The sequence below is a fragment of the Alligator mississippiensis genome, chromosome 4 (assembly GCF_030867095.1).
Source record: "Alligator mississippiensis isolate rAllMis1 chromosome 4, rAllMis1, whole genome shotgun sequence".
Lineage (NCBI taxonomy): Eukaryota > Metazoa > Chordata > Crocodylia > Alligatoridae > Alligator > Alligator mississippiensis.
In genome coordinates, this window is record NC_081827.1 from 209,891,867 (window position 1) to 209,912,510 (window position 20,644).

The window sequence follows — 20,644 nt, forward strand, 5'->3', positions numbered from 1 at the left end:
AGACTCCACAATCTTTTTGTAAAAGGAGACTCAGAGATTCTTTAATTCCCTACCTCTGTTTTTTCAAAATGCAGTTTCTTGAAGTAAAAGTAAGATGATGCAGAATCCAACCAGGTCACCAGTGAAATTGAATGTTTTATTTTTTCCAAAAGTATATGAGTAATTTAACTTGTGCTAGTAGTACCTTTCAGTTTAGTTAGACTGTTAATGAGTGTAAAGTCACTCATGTGACTTATTTTCTCATTTTTATATTCAACTGAGGGCCATAGACGTTTTTTTTTTTATTGTTTTTCCCCTTAATAAAGCTTGGAGCTTCCAGATTCTCAAGAGTTAATACAGTAATGGTGAATTCAAGGGAAAGAAATTTCTTACAGTCTGCCAAACGCAAAACCGTTAACTGTGAAGAACAGAATGACTTGTAAAGAAAATTGAATGTCAGAGAAATAATTAAACTGTACTTTATGTGAAAACATTAATCAATCTTGCATTTACATAATAATTCTTCACTTGACAGGCTAACACAGCTGATCAGCATAGTGGGCAGTAATGACCCATGATTACTTATGTTATATTTAATAAGTTTGGAGCTTTGGCTTAGCATGTTTTTACAGACTGCATGCTAGGGTTTAATAGTTCATATTTTGTTTTAATACCTAAATGCCCTACTTAGCTGAATTTATGGTGAGATGTCATTGGTTTGTTTCTAAAGATAGGTAGAATATAAGCACCAAAAGTTGAATAGTTTTACAAAAGCAGTCATTTTTAACAAACTTAATAAGCAACTGTCCTAGTTTCTTTCTATGTTGTTGCTGTGTAAACATGGGCTTAAGAGTAAGAACAGTATAACAGTACCTGGAAAAACAGGAATGGATATTCTTCCTGACACATTTAATATGTATTTTCCCCCTGTAACTCTTACTTGTCTTCCCATAGACAAAATGCCTATTCAAGAAAGGTCTGTTTTGAACTTGTATAGAAATTGCAACATCTCAGTAACATTAAACATTTTCAGTCAGATGGGGAAAGTGTCCTTTACTGCAAGGTTTTCTACGTTAGTTGTTTCATACCTACAATATTTTATGTGAAATAAAAAATAAAATTTTCATTTTTGCTTTTCTGCACTATGGTTGGTTTAGGATCTCAAATTTCTTAAATAAACTTTAGGAATTGACTTTTCTTTACAGAAGTACTGCATAAAGCTGTATCTCTGTGTCTGTAAGATATATTCTGTGTTTCACATCACCTGTTTGAGCAGTATATAGAATTGCTGCAGTGACTGCTGAGTATTTCTTTTCAGGTCCTTCCCCTGCTAACAAGTAGTGATATATCAGAGTACACTACAGTATGCTATTGTTAGGTATTTAGAGGCCTTGTTTGGCCCTACATGTTTTAGCAGCCTTAAAAATGTGTGTTGGGAGAGAGGATGAAGGTCTTTGCGAACAGTGTAATTTAATCCATGAGGGTCACTTTTGTAGAGGAATCATGGCCTCTTTTGCAGGAAAAAGCAAAAATTGTTGCTTCCAATGACACTCAGTTATCAACAATCAGTAGTTAACCATTTGTCTTACAGCAGCATAAGCTGATTGAGAAAGCTGAACCACAGAAAGACTGTAAGTTTGGTAAAAGTCCTTTCCTGTACCGAGAAGCTTGCTGCACTTTCTTACCCACTTATCTTTGTGTAGGGTGTTTTCTTCATGGTACCCTATATTGTATTCTCTTCTGAACGACTTCCTTTTTAGGATGGCTATAGCAGACCTACATTGTCTGACCCACTACCCTAACATTAAACAAGAAGGTTCTGATCCATTCCTTAGTTTCTCTCCAACTCATACCCATAGTTTGTATCCAGCCAAAACTAGGTAAGCTATATGGGGAAAAAAATCACACACTGAATCCAGTACATTGCAATGAGGGGTTGGTAGAAGAATGAGCCTCTTCAAGCAAGGGGGTTAGGGGTATGCTGGAAGCAGCTTTGAGAAATACAGATTTATGTTTTTATCCTTAATTCTGCTTTGGTAATGTATTTTTAAATCTCTGACTAGAAAATGTGTTTCCTCATTATTAGGCAGTGCACAAGATGTATTTATTTCCTACTTGTCTCTAACCAAATATTTGATGTTGTAAAGTATTTATAAGCCTATTAGTGTTGTGACAAATTGCTTGCACTAACCTCAGAGATCACAGAGATCTAAATGGTGTTTGTCCCACTTACAGTAATCCTTCGATTTTCTAAAAGGAGACTACTTATTAACATATTAGAAGGGGAGCCTCAACAGTTTCACGTACATAGCAAGAGAGTATCAGTCTGGTGGGACCTGTAAAGGCTGGTTTCTAGAATTAATATCCAAATAATGGATTTTTCTCCTCTGTCATTAGTCTCCATGATGTATACCAGGTGTGTCAAACTGATCCAGCCAAGGATTACTGGGCTCATCTGTGGGGTGGATTGGGATTAACCTGCTGTGCCCCAGTGCTGGGTCCAGGCCACATGCAGCATGCGCCAGCCCCACACAGCAGCTTGCACTGCATGTGATATGTGGACTGAACTCAGTGCTGTATATGGGTCAGTCTGAGGTATGCACTTCATGCAACACTCTGCCAGACTGGCCCTGTGCACTGGCTTCTGGGCCAGTTTGGATCAGGCCCCAGGCAACCCATGTGCACTAGATCCAGTGTGCGGGGTCGGTATGGCAGGGTGCAACATGCAACCTGTGACCCAAACTGACCCCCTGAGTTGCGTGTAGTGCCAGATCCAGCCCATACACCATGTACAGAGCAATCCCCAGTGCCAGTCCACGCTGCACTCAGTGCAGAGGCTGGTCCAGCCACGCATGGCACAGAGAACCAGCCCACAGCACCTGGTGTGTGCAGCGCCGCACTTGATAGGCCTTGCACGCTTGTTTGGCATAGTCCAATCCAGACCAGCCACAGAGCCAGCATGCAGGGCCTGTGAGGCACGAACAGGCCATGCAGCACACACCCTTAACCAGCCCACTTTGATGCATGCAGCACTGGGTCCAGCCTGTGTACTACATGCAGCATGCAGGGCTGGTGTTGGCGTGCACCCCATAAGGCACATGTGGTTAGTCCAGAGACTAAGGGGCTGGATCATACAGCTCCACGGGCCAGATCCAGCCCATGAGCCGTATGTTTGACATCTATGCTGTATACAATATACGTAGTTTACATCTTGCCATTTGTAGCTGGTGGCATCTGCACATCACCTCTCTTGAACATAATACTACTTCTAGTTAAATAATCAACAGTGATTGGACTTCCACAGGTGTTTGGGGGGGGGGGGTTGGGGTGAGGAGGGGAGGTTATGCTTAGTAGAAGAAAGTGATGTTTCAGTTGTCATTGTCAAATCTGATGAAATGTATCAGATTTCAATTTTTATGTTTTGTTAGAAAAGAATGAAAAATCTTTAAAATACAACTATATGGGATTGATCTGTTTTTATCAGCCATTATTTTTATATACGGTCCATGGGTAATTGTGCTGGTAATTGACCACCTTGTCTTATGCATCTCATTAGATTATGGAACTTTCTCAATTAATTTTCCTAAAATTGAAAATGACAGAGAGGAAGAAGCTATGGATGAAATCAAGGAATCCAAGCTGCAAATTCAACTTACATCTAAACTGCTGTGGCCTGTTGAGAATATCCTCTGGAATTAAAATATATTTCTGCTAAACCAGGAACCAAACCATTAAGAAATAATGGTTTATGTTCTTGAGCTCCTTGTTTCGGCTGCAGCAACTGCAAAGTAACTCACACTATTCTCAAAACTATACCAATATTTTTATTCCAGTTCAGGAAGAAATAAACAATTTACTATTAAAAACTCTGTTAAATCTGTCAAAAACTGCAAAATTACCTAGGGCGGTTTCCTGCAGTTTATCTGCTTGGCAGCCCAGGGTTCTGTGCACCAGGTTCCTTAACAGCTACTTTGGTTGGCTCTCAGGCAACCAAGAGCATGGGAATCTTGAGACCCTAGGCAGGGAAGACGCTTGGTATAGAATCAGATTTTTAGTTATAATGTTGATTTTGTAATATTGCATTTGTTATGTACAAGGTCAACCAAGCCATCAAAACAATTTTCTTTTTTTAGTTCTGATTCTGTTCTTCTCTGAAGTATAGCATTTCATTTTCAACTCCCAGACTGATCATTTGAAGTTCTTGTTTTGCTGTTTTTATGTAAGTTAAATCTTTGAGGACATCTTTTAGGTCTCATTTCTTTTTATTTTTTTCTTTTAATTCACTCCTGTGACACTATAGTCACTACTTACCTAAATCATACTGTGCTACAGTGTCAATAATTTAAAAGATTCCATGATTAGAAAAGATTACTTTTTGCTTAACAAGGTTATTTAAATGTGTTCCTGAATGACATGCATTGAGTATAAAAACTAACCTGCCAAAATTTATATTGACAAATTTTAATCAAGTGTGGGAATCACAAAAACTGATAGATACTTTAGTGGTTTCTAAATATACAATATTTTTGTAGTCATTTAGATAATAATAGTTACATGTAAAATGTCACACCATTCTTAGTTTTGATTACTATACAATATAGTGATATTCCATTTTTATAGACTACCTTTTGTCAGTATGTATCTCAGCACTTTTCAAAAGAGTAAAGTGTCATTAGCCTTCATTTTGCAGATGGGGAATCTAAGGAATAGAGGAGTGAAGTGGCCTTTATAAAATCACCCAGCAGTCTAGTAGCTGAACTGGCAATAGCATCCAGGTCCCCAAAGGCCATCCAGTGCTCTATCCTCTAAACAAGCATTTCTCAAACTGTGGGTCGCAACCCAAAACTGGGTCACAAGAATATGGAAAGGGTTGTGAACAAACTTTATAAATGGATCAACAAACTTGAAAAAAATGGATTCTCCTTTAAAGGAGAAACACATGGGAAATCATGGCTTTACCCTTGCAGAGTGTCACAGTTCCAGCATGCAGGGGGCTGCTGGGGGTGAAGGGGTTGGGCGGCAGCGGGTCGGGAGTGAGGGGCACTGAGTCGGGACTGGCCATCGCTGTCTACAAATGGGTCCTGGTACAAAAAAGTTTGAGAACCACTGCTTTAAACTACACTGCCTCTAATTCATATTAGCTGCAGTGATTCTGTTTTTTGTATCTTATGCTGGGTTTATTCATAGCTATCAAAAAAAATGATCAAAGCAAGGATTTTTGTGAATGATATCTTTTTTTTGAACCAGGTTGAGAGGGCCTTAGATGAGCTTTCAAGTACCACTGTACTCTTTGTCATTTGCCCTAGACCATCACAACTGCAACATAATCCTAACACTAAATAAAAATGATAGATTGTGAGATGGCTATTGCCCTTTTGCACATTATACAGTGAGACTTCTTTTTTATAGAGTTTAAATATAAATATGTACTCATCAAAAAATCATTCCATATTCTCTGACTTGCTATTTTGCTCGTTGTAGCATCTAATTAACAGTAGACTTGTTTTGGTTACAAGCCAACCAAGCAGTTCTGCAGAAAAGTTGTATAATAACCCTAATCACGTGAATGGGATTATATGTAAAACTAGCAGTTTACAAACTGCAAATTATGATACAGTAAAAGAAATGGCATTTCCTTTAAAATAATCTAGAAATGACTGTTTAGCCAACGTTTCAGTAAATATTCAAGTCAGAAATAATGATTTTTGCAGTCTACATTCATGGATGTATGTATAGTATTTTATTTACCCCCAAATGAACAACTGAAGATCTTGTAAAACTTGAGACTGCTAATGCTTACTGCTGAAATGTAGTTTGATCCTGGTAAAGTGCATAACTTTCTTCTCCTTTAGAACGAAGTCACCCTGCTGAGAAATGAAGTGGCACAGCTGAAACAGCTTCTTCTGGCTCATAAAGATTGCCCTGTAACCGCCATGCAGAAGAAATCTGGCTATCATAGTGAGTAATGTTCCATTACCTATAGCCTCAGGCAACATCAATGAAATACTGCCAAAGTGAACTGAGCGAACATTAAAAATGAGAAGCGCGGTTCTAATATTACTATTAAATGTAAAAAATTCTGGAAGTTTATTGCAAAGCAGGAATGAATGTATGATATTTTCAAACTGTTTTAAGCTTTTGAAACTATTTAAGCTTTTGACTTAAACTTCAAACATTCTGCAACATTTTATAGACATTTTCCTTCAATAAATACGTATGTTAAATAGAAAAGAATCATAGGAAACAATTCTGTACCCACTTTTGTTAAATAGAAGTAATATATTGATAGTACATAATAAACCATCTCTTTTATGCTGTATCTTATTTTGGTAAGGCAAAAGGTCCTTGTTTCTACCATTTCATAATGAGATTTCATTTGAGGGTAGTGTCCTCATTTACCAATACACCCAGGATCAGCCAATCCATTAAAATAACCAGAAGCAGGTTCCTGACTGTTACTGTTTTAACTTGTATATAAAATAGCTGTTTTTATTAAAAAAACTGAAGATGTTTGAATTTTTACAGTACAATTATAAAAGCAAAGGACTCACTGAGAATTCACAAGTTTAAAAAAAATCAGGAAAAATATGCAATTTTAAGGAAATTAAGTTTGGTATTCACTTTTTCTTTTTCAGCATTTTAAAGGTTAATTGTGTTCTTCTTACTTGTTACTTCATTTTTTGGATATGATGCACAGTACAAGAACCAGCTGCTGCTGTAGAATAAATGGCCAATTTTGTCCATTGTACACAAATTTGTAACAAATAACTGAGCAGGGAATGCATTAGGCAACATTCATAATATATAACCCACAGCTTTCATTTTTATGATTTAGTGATATTTCAGGATATTTGTAAATGTGAAGATTGTTTCTGCCATATGTAGCCACTTCATTTTAATTTGCCAGTGTCAGTAATTCAGGAGAATAAAGGAACATTTTGTATTGCATGCAAACAGATCCTCAGGTGCTTGCGATAAAACTTAATGGCCACCATCTTTACTTGTAGTCATTGTAAGCAGTTTCATCAGAATGGGCAATATTTTTTAATTTAAAAGATTCAGGAGATTTAGCAAGTCTCTATTGCCATATATATTTAGAACACTGATTTTGTCAGTTTTGAGCTTATAAATCTTAGTCCTTTGATCCCCAGTCATTTTGACAAGATGGAAAATAGCATCTTGGAGTAAATTGGAACCATATAGAAATATGTTTGGGATTTATATTAACAATGATTGCTGCAGGGATGAGGCCATTATGGCTCCCATCTGACAAACAACATAATTTCATGTAGAAGCTACTGGGGGATAACATTATGCATGCATGTTTTTTTCTAAACAAGCTGGGTTTCTTGAATTTTGATAGCAGGAAGTCATGTATATGTCTGGATTTGCAAGAAAAAATCTTAAACTTACACATCTTCAAAATAGACTGGCAAATTAATTACAAATGAAGGATTTCTTTATTAAAACACCAAATGTGTTTATTGTGTATATTTTCTGCCTTGAAAAGGTACAGTAGTATTTCTAATTCACTGTAGATCTTGAGGTACTTAGGATTACCTTCATAATAAAAGATGTAGTAAAACTAATTTAGCAAGAAACAACACATAACAGAGTATGTAAGATGCCAACATGCTTATCGATATTAAAAAAGAAGCCTGTGTTTTTAAAGAAAATATAAAGAAATGGCGAGAAGGAAGATATAAAGAGCTGGTATTTTTTTGTGAAGACCTCTATCATCTTACAAAAACATTATCTACTCTTATGATTAGTTTAGTGGGTAGTATGTTATGGGAGGAACTTGGTAGATGAAGAATGTATGTATATATCAGAAAAAATATAAATACACAAAACCCTTCTGTGTAAGTGTTATGAGTTGGGTACTGTGCCAACATTAACCTTCCCAATACTTCTGAGAGGGAAATAATTAATATGATGTTGGAAAAATGGACAGGTTCAGTGACATGTTCAAGGAAGAACCAATTAAGATCAGTTAATATGTTTGCAGTAGTGGTCTGCATAGGACTTATTTGACGTATTAAACTAACAGAGGCTTAACTGGGTTCTGGGTGGCAGTCGCCTATGGGGCAGTGTCAATGGCTGTGCTGCCAGCAATGTGCGGCAGCCAGGCCAGCAGTGCAACCGCTGTGGTTTTTGTGCGTGTACATGTACATGTTTACGTGTCTCTCTTGCTCACTTTCTTACACACACCAGGGTCAGTGCTGGGACTGTTGCCTTGGTCATCCCTGCTTCATTATACTACTGGAAACTAACAAAGTTATGCCTTGTGTTTTAAGAACCATTGAATAGTTTAAAATCCCATGTAGTATAGAAAAAGCCAGAAGAGATGATTAGAATATTCCTGCAGTGTTAAGTGTTGTACACTGCTGAGATGCAGTTAATTTATACCGTATATGCATGGCATTAGCAGTTTACTCTGCAGCTCATGATACACTCAAAAAGGCACAGGCAACCAGTGGCTTTGCAGAATATTTTTGTTAACTGTTGAAGGAACTTTTGAATGTAGGATTCATTTTTGCTTCACACAGAGTAAATAGTGCAAGTACTTAGGTCACTCTTTTTGTTCTCAAACTATTTGTAGCTAGCATTTTTTATCATTTACTTTAAATATCCTCAGCCTGCTTTTTGGGAGGGTCCCAAGAAATGATCATGACTTAGAAACCAGAAAGGCCAAAAGGAAAATTGGTGAATTTCATGAGGCTGGATGGAACAATATCTGAGTAACTACTTGATTGTAAACTTGGGGTCTTCCCAAGTAAGCATGCTACTGAGCAAGCCCTTATACAAGGGACAGACATTCCACATAAACAGGTTTAAGTGATCAGAAACTGGATTAAAGCTGTAACAGAACAGATGTTCAGTGCACATAAACCAGTTTGAAAATGGCTGAAACCGGTTTGAGATGAACCTGGTTGAGTGTAGCATCAGACTTAACTGATTTGGATCAAAACGGTTTATACAATGTCTGTCCCAGACCCCATGCTGGTTTAAGTTAAACTGGACACCCCCAGCATCCCAGCATGCTCTCTGGGTTGAGTGAGGCTCTCTGCTCCACAGCAGAGCTTGCCCCTTCCCTCTGCTCCCTGGCTGGAGTTGTGGCAGAGACTACAGACATCTGCCTGGTTTCCCTCTGCTCTCCCCCTCCCCACTCCCTGCTAAGCAGGGATTGCCCCATCCCCTCTGCCTTACATAGACACCTCTCAGCATTAGCTAGCAAACCACATGCTGGCTGTGGTCTGTGCTGTGTCAGATGGGACAAAGGCAAAATCAGCAGGTAGCTGGTAATGTCCCTCTGTTGTTTTCTTAATGGGGTGATAAACACTTAGTTAGCAATTCCCTGCTGGGCTGGTGGAGGGGGGGGGGAACCCCCCAATTAAAATGTCCTGCCATAGCCAGGCCATGGCCCCCTCAACTCAGCACTGTGGAAGGGAAGGGATCCCCGCAGCTCTAGCCTGAGTCACTGCAGGCATGTGCCTGCATTTCTGGAATGAAAAGGGAATGTCTATCCACCTCCAAATTGGTTACTCTAACCTGCAAAGATTGAATCAAATCAGGATCAGGCTTTTTGAATGTCTGTCCCTAGCCTTAAAGACTAAAATTTAGACTATATAGGAGAAGCTTAAATGTTTTCTAGCCACCTCATCTCAAACCTGATTTCAGGAACATGCTTCCAAGTCTTTGTGGTCTTCAGGGTGGGAGGATAGATGTAAAATGGATTGTGAGGAATTGGTGGTCCTGTTTGTTTTCATAAATGTCCAGAACATTGCATTGAATCTTGCTGAAGACTAAAGTTTGCTCAAGTTAGTTGTAAAGAAGCAATTGTGTAATTGTAGTGGGGGACATCCCTAGCCAATTTCAGATGTCTGATCCTTTGTTTGCAGGCTGTTCAAGAAGGGGTAGTCTATTCACTGCCTTTCATCAGTACCCTAGTGACTGTATTGGTACATATGGTCTTGCATAGATACTTCCCCCACATTTCTGTAGTTTTCCTGCACTAGCTGAACTATACCACTATACAGTAAGGGGCCAACCAAGACCTTAGCATTTGGAAAAACAGAAGTATTTTTGTTTTTTGGTCATACCACCTTCATGTTTCATCTAGTCCACAGATTGGATCCCTGAACTGTGACAACAGCGCACTTATAAAGTTAGTTATCCAGTAGAAAGGTGCATCACAATGCAATTCTGTCTCTTGTAAAATCTAGAAATATTCCATCTCCATTTCCTACTTGTGATTTAAGAAATGAGTTTCCTTTGGTGAAGAGTAATTTTTAGCTGTACCGTATATCCATAGAGTAGAATATTTTGTTCTTCCAAAAGCAGATTTTGTTGGTTATTTGAAATGCTATGCTTGCAAACTTGGACTCTCAAGGAAATTGAACATAGCTACCCTCTGGGAAGCTTCTCATTTCCAGATATTTTCTTTATAGTCTTGCTGAGGATTAAATTACTAGTTGTATGTAAAGTTATCTCATCCTAATGTTATATCTGTGTATAATATGGAAATTAATACCTGCCTGGAGCTTCTCTTTCCTATCTTTGGCATTAGAAAGTATCTGAATCATATGCTTTCATTTCTAGTTATCATATTTTGTTATCTTGTTTCATTTCTTGTTATCTGATTTGCTTATTGGTGTCAGTTATTCTCTTTAGCTTTAACCGGCTATTGTACAGTTCTTTTATGTGTTCTTATAAACGTTCTTATATGCTTCTCTTTCGTTGAATCATTGACTTCTCAGTTTTCACCAGATCCAGAACACTGAACACCCCTTTTCTGTGCCAGTGATACAGCAACATTCATTCCTCTCAGGGATTAAATGAATGAGAGTTATGTGTATAGAGGGGGTAGCTGTAACATTGCCTGGGTCTCTCCCTTCTCTTCTAACAGATGAAGAACCTCTCCTTTCCCTTTGTGTGGCTTGCTGGCTGTTACACCTGCAGAAGACTCTTGCTACATAATGATATGAAGGAGGAGACATTTCTGGAACTGTCAGTGTTTTTGTCAATAGGTGGAGAAGTAGTAGCAGCGATAGACAGGAATGTCTGTGGGGAGAAAGGGAAAAACTAGCTCCCCTAGTTTTCCACTTAACTTTTTTTCAATGTTTTCATCTTCAAAAATGCAAGACAACGAAAAAATTCTTTTTTGTTCTGGGACAAGCTTTTAACATATTTATGTTTGTCATTTTTATTTGGTTTTATACTAATACAGAGTCTCACATTAGTGGACACGGGGAAGAAAATACCTACCAAGCAATGCACACTGAACACATGCCCATAAACTCTTTTTTTTTTTTCTTGGATGGTTATGTCTGTTTAGGGACATGAATGCTTTTCTTCTCATCTTAAGTTTCTTTATCTTATGCAGCTTATTGCCATGTTGTCTTGAGGCATATATCAACATTCACCAGTCATGTAGCTTGTCTTCCAATTTTGATATTTATCTGAGTCTTGAAGATTGAAGGATCATTAAAAAAGATAAAAGTGTACATAAAAAGCATGATATCTAAGCGGGTAGGAGCTTTGTTATCTGTGTTCTAAAGGGATCAGCCCAGTGCTTCTGGGATAGGGTTGATTCCATAAGAGGAATTGCTTACTTGTAGGCTGAGGCAGAGTTTCTTTGAAAAATTTGCAAGGCTGCCTTCTATTTGCACATCTGTCTGATCTTACTTTGCTTCTGCTGAACCAGCCCTTTGTAGAACTATTATCTTTCCTGCTTCTATAAACATTTTGTTATGTTATGGACTTACCTTATTCATTCAGTGAATTCTCTTATCCTTAAAACTTAAGTGTTGTTTGTTATCCATGCTGGGCATGTCTACATGTTCATTAATCTGCATTAAATTTAGTACCTCTACTGTGAGGTACCAGAAAAGGTACATTAGACTATTTTAATATGCATTAGTGAAAGTGTAATTTTTTGTGATGCTTTAATGCACATTAAAGTGCATGTGTAGACACACCCACTGTGTACTTGTTCTTAGTTATTTTTACCATAAGATGGTACATTTTTTTTTGGACATTCTTTTTTTAATTCATTTTTTAATTCATACTTGCCTTTTAGTTTTTAAGTGCTCAGATAAATGCTTTGAGTTGCCATGGGAGAGTTGAGCAATACTCTAGGAACCTTGAAGTAATACAAGAAAATCTTTCACTTGTCTCAGATATTCACATCACCTTCAGTTTTCATCTGCTGAAATCTCATTGGTTTTGGATAGAGCTTATTTTGTCTGTTAAAACAAAAAAGCTTTATTAGCTCAGCTTTTAACTTAATACTGCTTACGTACTAATTGGGTTAATTAAAAGAAGACTCCAAAATACTTGAAGAAGGAATATTTTTTTTAAATGATGAATTTCATTAACAGCAGTCCATTTACCAGTTATCTCAATGTAAAAATACCTAGAGGAATATATTCACTTAAACACTTTCTATGTTTATATCCATTAATCCAGTAAGAAGGCTTTGTCATAATAGCTATATATGTGCTCCTATATATGTGTTTCCTCTTATAGTGAACTTTCTCTACTCTAGATGAAAGGTTTGTGTTTATTGAAAGACTCCTTTTTGTTTTGTTGAACTATGAGGCATTTAAAAAATCTTAAATTTGCCCAGCAATACATTATTTTTCTTTTTGTTATTGGTATTTGTCATAAGAGTAATTTGAGTAAATTCGGTTGTGTAATTTATTTGAGAAATTCAGCTATATGATACAGAATCCAATAAATGTTGTTGTATGTCTTATTTTTATGGATTTGTGTGTGTTATGCATTAATTATTTAACTCTTACCAGAAAACATTCAGGTGCCAAAAAGGCAATTGAAATTTCAGTCTTCTGCTGTCTGAATTTCAGTCTGTTGAAAGAATGAGAATGTTGCATTTTGTTGAAGTATTGTCCAACTGAGCAATAACAATTAAATGTATTACCTTTAGGGAGAATGATTTTCACAAACATTAATTATCATAAAGAATTATTATATTGCTGAATCACTATTCAAATGCAGTATCCTGTGCTGCTTAAAAATCTGAATCCAATTAATTCATGTAATTATAGAGCAGCTGGTTGTATTTAGTCTACAAATATTGCTTAAATATGTGCGTGGGTCATTAGAATCAGGTGTTATAATCATCAGTCGCTGCATTAGATAGAAAATCAGTCAAATGTAACAATGGTTTTAAAGATATGGGAATCATTATTTCAAAATATGACATATTTCATCAATACTCTAACCTGGTATCGATGTTTCCATTGTATAGGAAAACACAACCTAATACAAACTATTCCTTTATTATCAAACAAATACCAAAAGTAAACTAGAAACAAAATTGTTTTGACAAATGTCTTGCCATGTACAAGCCATTAATTTTAATTATATGGAAAATCTTAATGTTCTCTGAGATTTTTTTATACATTTCAGGAAAATGCAAGTGAATTCTTTTTTATTCTTTTCTCAGCTGCAGATAAGGATGACAGTTCTGAAGACATTTCAGTGCCAAGTAGCCCACATACAGAAGCTATTCAACATAGTTCTGTCAGCACTTCTAATGGAGTAAGTTCAACCTCCAAGGCAGAAGCAGTAGCCACATCAGTTCTCACCCAGATGGCGGACCAGAGTACAGAACCAGTTCTTTCACAAATTGTAATGGCTCCTCCTTCCCAGTCACAGCCTTCAGGAAGTTGATTAAAAACTTGCATTACAGCAGTTTCTTAGATATATGTTTTTGACTTCAAAGGGAAATCAAGAAAAGACCAGTCTTCACCTAGGGGAAATCTGTAGTTTAAAATTATTCATTTTTAAAATTCAGATTTAAATTTGGCTTTAAAGATTGGCGGATGAAGATGAGACTGAAAAGTAGTTTCCAGTCTCTTTGCAAAAGACTGATTTTTTAAAAATATTAGATTTACTAGTTATTTTCTGTGCTCAATGTGTAAAGTGTGTGTACAGTACAATGTGGTTTATTTCATTTTTAATTTGCTTTTATTTCAACAAACATTGGGGTGAATTACTAAAGCTCATTCCCAAGACTGTGATGATAATATTGTTGTGTGACATTTTATACCAAAGTTCTGCATAGTCCCTATTGACTTTGTAATGTTAACAAGGTCATAAAGCACTAGGCAAGAGAAAAGACAGTAACAGTAAATTTGCTTTTAGTCTTTTTGCCTTTTTATTGTTTTGCACATTATGAGAGAGAGAACATTGGGAGAAAATGTTTGCTTATATTATGTATAGCATTTTGTTTGGCTTTTTAACTGTTGATTTTTTTTTTTTTATTCGTTCAACAGGGCCAGTACAGTATATGAGATACAGTACTCTTATGCACATACCTAACCTAGATGAGGGTCATTACTTATTAGATTTTTTTTTAAACCAATATCAATTTTTTCAACACTTTTTCCTTTTCAAGGAGAGGAGCTTTACTTCTTTAATCAGAACAAAGTTCTGCAGCTAGCCTTTGTTACTAGCTTAATAGGAAACAGTAAGAAGATACTGTACAATTACAGGGATCTCAGATATGGAAGAGTTTCAAAACTAGTTTGATATTTTGTGGATTTTTGAGTTGCAGACTAAGGAGTTCATTCATACAAGTATATGGTCTAGATGCCAGAAAAGTCTAAAAATCCCTCTTTAGACAGCTCAAGACTTTTTTTTTTGTCATTGTCTTGTATTTGCAAGCTATCTTGTACTTAATTCTTGTGTAAGCACTGTCATCTTTTAGTAGCAAAATTTTGATACCTTTCTTGTGGAAAAAATCAGTATCTACCGTATCTTGGAAACAATGTAATTATAATGTGATGTGTGTGGTGTGTGTGTGTGAGAATGGTTCAGTAGTTTATGCCGGCAATCTTTGCTTGAATGTTTAAAGATGCCTTCAATGTGATGCTGGCTGATAGATGATTGCAGTTTTAAAATGTTATTTACTGTGCGAACTTGGATAACTAACATTCCATGATGTAGTTTGTTTCTGATGAGATGATTGTAGGTACACTTTTTCTCATTATCCAATCATCTGTAGGATATTGAGTTTTTTAAATGTGCCATTATCTATTTTGATTCTGTACTCATGTTCAAACTACAGTACAAGATTTTACAATAGATTAAGTTGTAAAAAAAAAAAAAAGTAGATGTGTGCTTTCAGGTCAGAAAACTTTGTATAATAGCAAAAAAGATACATAGTAGCAACTTCTGGCTAAGACAGGATTCCATTATGTATATAACAAAGATTTAATGCATTTATAATGGGTTATGTAGTTCATTTGCTCTTCCTTCTTCATCTACAAGTCTCAGTGCCATCAAATTCCTTATGAGATTCAGTTTTAAATCTACATATAATTGGTAATACAGAGGAAGAACATAATTTGTATAATATACAACCGTACTATAAGAAAAACTGGACAAAGAGTTATCTAAATTGTGTATATATCATTTCAGTGCTTTAAGTGTGGAAATAATAGGATTTTTTGTATTTTAAAAATAAGGAAATAATTTGAGTTAATCTCATATTTTTAAGCATTCTTACTTTAACCATTTCACATAAAAGGTATGACTTAATTACTGAAAATTTCCACAATGATGAACTCTACCTTAAGTCTGGTGAGAGAGGAATTGATCTTAAAGGCACAAAATGTGAATTTTACCAGAAAGTTATACAGTCATTTCTCTTCATTGTAATTTTGGTGGACTAGATAAAGCCTCATTGTTTGTTGTTTTTTTTTATTTGCTCTCCTAAACACTACAGTTTTTTTCATTTTATTTATATAAGTGAAAGGTTTTTTTAATAAAACTGTTGCGCTTGTAAAATAAGTCTACATAAGTGTGTAGGAGACATGTAAACAGTTAACGAATTTAACAGTGGGGTTGGAAAAGAACCATTATAAGCCTATCTGTGTTCAACAAATAGAAACAAGTTAATAGTTGTACGCCATGAATTCCGTTTTGAGAGATATGTCACACTACTTCTGTACTTAGCATTTGGGTCTTTACATTTGACATGTTTCACAAACTGTACTGTTTTCTTTTATGTGCAGTTTGCATGAGTAAATCATCAAAGAGAATAAAATCTATCTTTAAATTATGTTCCTATTTTAATGAAATTATAACTGTTCTAAGCAGATTTCTTTCTCTCTCAATTATTGCCATTTTTAAAATTTTTTTGTAGAACCCATTACCATTGTGTATAAGAAACATCATGTAAATGTAGAAGATCATCAACTTTTTCTAGAAAAGGAGTCGGGTGTCATTCCTCTACCACTGGATTCTCTGAGACATTAGATTTTCATCCTTAGTTCTTAGATAACAGAAATGAGTCATAAGATGGCTTCTAGGTCACAGATATGGCTTAGCCTGATTCCTGGTTGGCATGAGTTCTGCAGCAAAATTTAATTTGCTTTTATATATCTCATTGATACTATTTTGTTGTTCCAAAAAGAATGTAAATCCACAATTAACCTTTGCATCTTAATGAACACAAGAGGTCTCTGGAAAATAATAGATTTGGGAAATACCACAAAAACCGTCAGCTTTAAAATGAAATGTGCTTCTTGTATTTTTTTCCAGCAAATTTGAATTGCACTTTACAAAAGCATTTCTGAAAGTAAATTGTAAATTTACATGTTCACTTGGAGTGATGCATAAAAGTATACTGACAGCAGAACTAGGTATGTAATAAGCAAGGAGAAAATATACCTGGTTTAACAAATCAGTTTATATAGGTAGCACTAAATTGAAACCTCAAGTATCCGAATAAAATAAGAGATGTTAAATTAGGCTGAACAGGGTTTCAGATAATGTAAAACTGGTACACTTAATTTATGCCTGACTCATGACTCTATTTTGGCTAACTTTGGTTTGTGTCTGTATTGATACATCCAAATTGATATTCCATCTGCTTATCTCCCTCATTAGAGAAATTACTGGAGCTACATACATTTGCATTGTACAGTTGTAAATATTAGCTGTATCTACAGTTGCTTCTTTGTAAAATTTCTAACTGTTTTATAATAACCAGTGTTGGCAAGGATCTCATCTACCCTCCATAGATTAGGCCTATTCGGCATTGTTGATATATTTTTGATGGCCACAGGAGCCTTGTTTACATTAATAGTAGGTTTCTGTGTCACTAGCTTTTCTTGTATTCTATTTTTTAATTTATCTGTCATAATAGTATAGGTTTTTTCCTGGTTTTAACAATCATGCCTTTTCCCTGTAATCACATATGTATTTTCAGTGAGTTGCGCATAAATGTTTTGTCATTGTTTGCAACCAGTGTGTGAACTGTAATTAACCAGCATTACCACCTCATATTTCAGGAGCGAGCTGTCAAAGGGAGCTTTTTCTCTGGCCTGTACACCTAGAATCTGCTTGTGACACTGTGAGCTAAGGTATGCTGAGAGGTATTTCTCAGCCATAATGCAAATCAGATCCATTTTTTAGGGTATCAGGGGGTATCTTTGTAGAGTAAAATGCATTGTAAAGTTCAGTTTTTATTTAGTTATCATATTACCTGCAATGACTTTGCAGCGACATGACACTTCAAGAGGTTTCAGTATGACACAATGTAGTTATAGATATGCTACAGAAATCAGGAGATTTCTTTGAATTCAGGTGGTGTGCATCTTTCCTTTACATTGTACAAGGTTATGTTCCTGAGCAAGCCCTACCCACACCTTTCACTGTATGCTTTTGCACAGTTTGCCAGGAAGACCACTCTGGTGTTGTCCCTCATAGCTGCTCTCAAGACCTTGGTCTTAACAGAAGGACATCTTAGAACAGCCTCACTGGCATCTTTCTGGGTGTGGAGTATGCGAGTGTACATGGGTGGGTTGTGAACCCATTTGGGAACAGCCTAGCTGGCATACTTTATTGCTGTGCTATATACTGTTCATACCCCCCAAAATAAAGCATGACTGATCTGAGGACAGATTTTTAATCTCCCAGGTTTAGGACTGCTACTAATGTAATGGTGTCTATCCACTCTTTAAAAGGATAACAGAAAAGGTATATAAAAACTTGATTAACTTCCACCATTGTTTTAAAACCTCCACTGTTTTAAAGCCTTTAAAGTCACTGTATTTTTTGCCATTTTTATAATAATGTTCCATATTTTGCTTGTGTTACTCATTCATAGGGGTTTTTTTTTCTAATATTTTTTGTGGAGGAGGGGAGGAAGGGAATGGAGGTTCATAATTTCTTCAGGACTTTGTATGTAGCTATATAAATAATTTTTATCTTGAATATTATTATTTATCAGAAGAGTGTATTGAAATTTGTATGTAAGAATATTCTTTATTTGCATGCCTAGGCAAATGGCGAACAATTTAGACAACCTAGAAACTGATTAAAATGGCTAATAAGGAATCAGAAAAAGCTTGAAGTGATGAAAAAACATTATGATTCTGGGAGCTTCTTAAACCAGTCACAACAGGTAGAAATTGGCTAGAGAGGAAAGGCTGTGGTATTTGTAGCCAGTGATGACTAGTGTGTTGGGCTAGAGAACCTGCCTGGCATTCTAACTTGCCATAGTTGTACTTAAAGGGAACACATCACACTTTTGGGAGTTGTGTCAATTTCAGGCCGAGAAGATGAGCTCCAAGAGTGAGCATGCTGTCAGAAAGAGATCTTCAGAAAAGCAGAATTACAGGTAAGCAAGTTTTCCTTATGTGCACATATGCTGCTGGGAAATGAAGTACTAAATCTTGTCTGGGGCTAGCTTGATAAATCAAAGTACAAACATAAACTATTACAGCTCCATTTACAATAGTCTGTCCCCAGGTGGAGTGAACACAATGAACGTGAAAGTATGTGATAGGTCTGTTCAACTTCTTGAAGTGACAGCATTCAAATCTTAAGTTTTATGGCATAAAATAATCACTCTGCATGATCAAGTGAGGAATTCCTTCACTTCTTTTGTAACATAGTATTGTCTAAATGCTTTGTGGGTATTTTCCTCACATTTTCGGAATTACGGGTATTGGTCCGTCACTAAAGGCAAGGTATTATCTTTGAAAAATTACTTGTCCAATCTACTGGGAAATTATAATTATCAAAAAGCCTCTTAATTTTTAACTTCTGTGATATTTAAAATGGAAAATTGCAACAAAATAATGCATACAGAATTCTTCTTAGTTAAAAAAGGCTTAGGTAGAAGTAGAAGACAGGTTAAGAGTGTAAACAGGCTGAGTCTCTATTTTGATCAAACACAAAAATCACTTTATTCAAAGAAAGTTACATAGAGAATAAATGACCACACACTTTCCTCTACCCACTGAGCCCCACATTCCATTCTCTGATTGTACCCTGCCCAATCCCCTAATATTGCTTCAGACAGTGACCTCTATGATTAATGATAATTATATTAAATTTCTTCACTATATAGTATTTATAATCATGGTCTATACATTTTGATCTCATTTTAGACAAGTTATAAGCAACCATCCATACAGATTTTTGAGCTGCAAAAGATGCACTTACCTGTTAAATGTATGGCAACCCACTCAGTGTTGCTTGTTCAGTAAAATACCAGCAGGTTAAACTTTATAGCCAGCATGGTTATGATTTCAAAATAAGAAAGAGGTTGATATTGTAGCTTCCTTGTAATAGATTTTATATTCACCATCGAGAAAAATGAAGCCTCTCAGCAGAATTATATTACAGGAGTAATGATTTTTTGCTGAAAAAATAGATAATCCGGGTAAATGGAGAACAGATGCTATATATCTGTCACGGAATGATAGAAACATTTGTTAACACTGTTGATCATTTTCTTGAACATGTCCTGAATTTTAAACTGGTAAACGTGCTATTTGTATGACTTTCATATATGTGTGAGTATATGAAATGTTTCCGCATAATGCTTCTAACAGCACTAACTTTTGAGAACACTAGCCATTACTTTGGTAGTAGGGACCTTGCTCTTTTGTTTCTCCTGTTAAGTGCCTAGTTCTCTTTGCTGCAGTATAAAAGATAAACAACTGCATTCATGGATCTGCAAAACTATTGCTAGTGCCCAATCCCAGTTAATATGGCTGCTAATTCTGTTTCTGTTCTGTCATCATAGCTGTACTTATGTCATTTTCTTCATCCTACCTATTGGGTGGAAGTTCCAGTGCATTAAAAAGGAAATATGTTACATTGATTGGTTCCCTTCCTTTTATTTCCCCTTCCACCTGACCTTGGAGCCATTTTCTTTATAAAAGATACCATGATGTTTATTTGTTGCTCTAGTTTGGTTCTCAGGTCTCTTTTGTGGTTCAGTGTCACTTGCTCCTCATTACACTTCTGCTACTACCAACTTCCACTGTGTTGCCAGGTGACAGGAAGTGCATGGGTATCATGTGATCAGTCTTTATTATAAACCTGTTAGCCACCTGGGAAAGCTCATGAAAGTTGCATAAAATATTTATGGTAGTGTTAGAGTGATGTTGCCATGATGGTCTGAGAATTATGCAAGAGACAAGGATTTCTTAGTGTTGATCTCTTTTATTGGATCATGCATAGTTGGGATACTTAGGCAAGCTTTTGAATATAAGACCTGATGAAGAATGTCTTGCATTTGAAATTTTGCCTAACTCTATCCCAACTCTGCAGCTCGTTCAGTTAAAGTTACCAACCTAAGAAATCGTTGCCTCTTGCATAAAATATTTAGGCT

The 20,644-nt window shown here is 36.0% G+C and overlaps 1 protein-coding gene across 3 annotated transcripts in view; it reads left to right on the top strand.

The window, feature by feature from the left end:
• Positions 1–16,072, top strand: part of ATF2 (activating transcription factor 2) — an 80,613-nt gene extending 64,541 nt beyond the window's left edge. For all 3 annotated transcript variants that reach the window (XM_059727259.1, XM_059727260.1, XM_059727261.1), the window contains 2 exons: positions 5,832–5,937; positions 13,451–16,072. In XM_059727259.1, coding sequence (XP_059583242.1) covers positions 5,832–5,937; positions 13,451–13,677 — 333 coding nt within the window. In that variant the 3' untranslated portion in view covers positions 13,678–16,072. The remainder of the gene's footprint in view (positions 1–5,831; positions 5,938–13,450) is intronic.
• Positions 16,073–20,644: the final 4,572 nt, after the last annotated feature.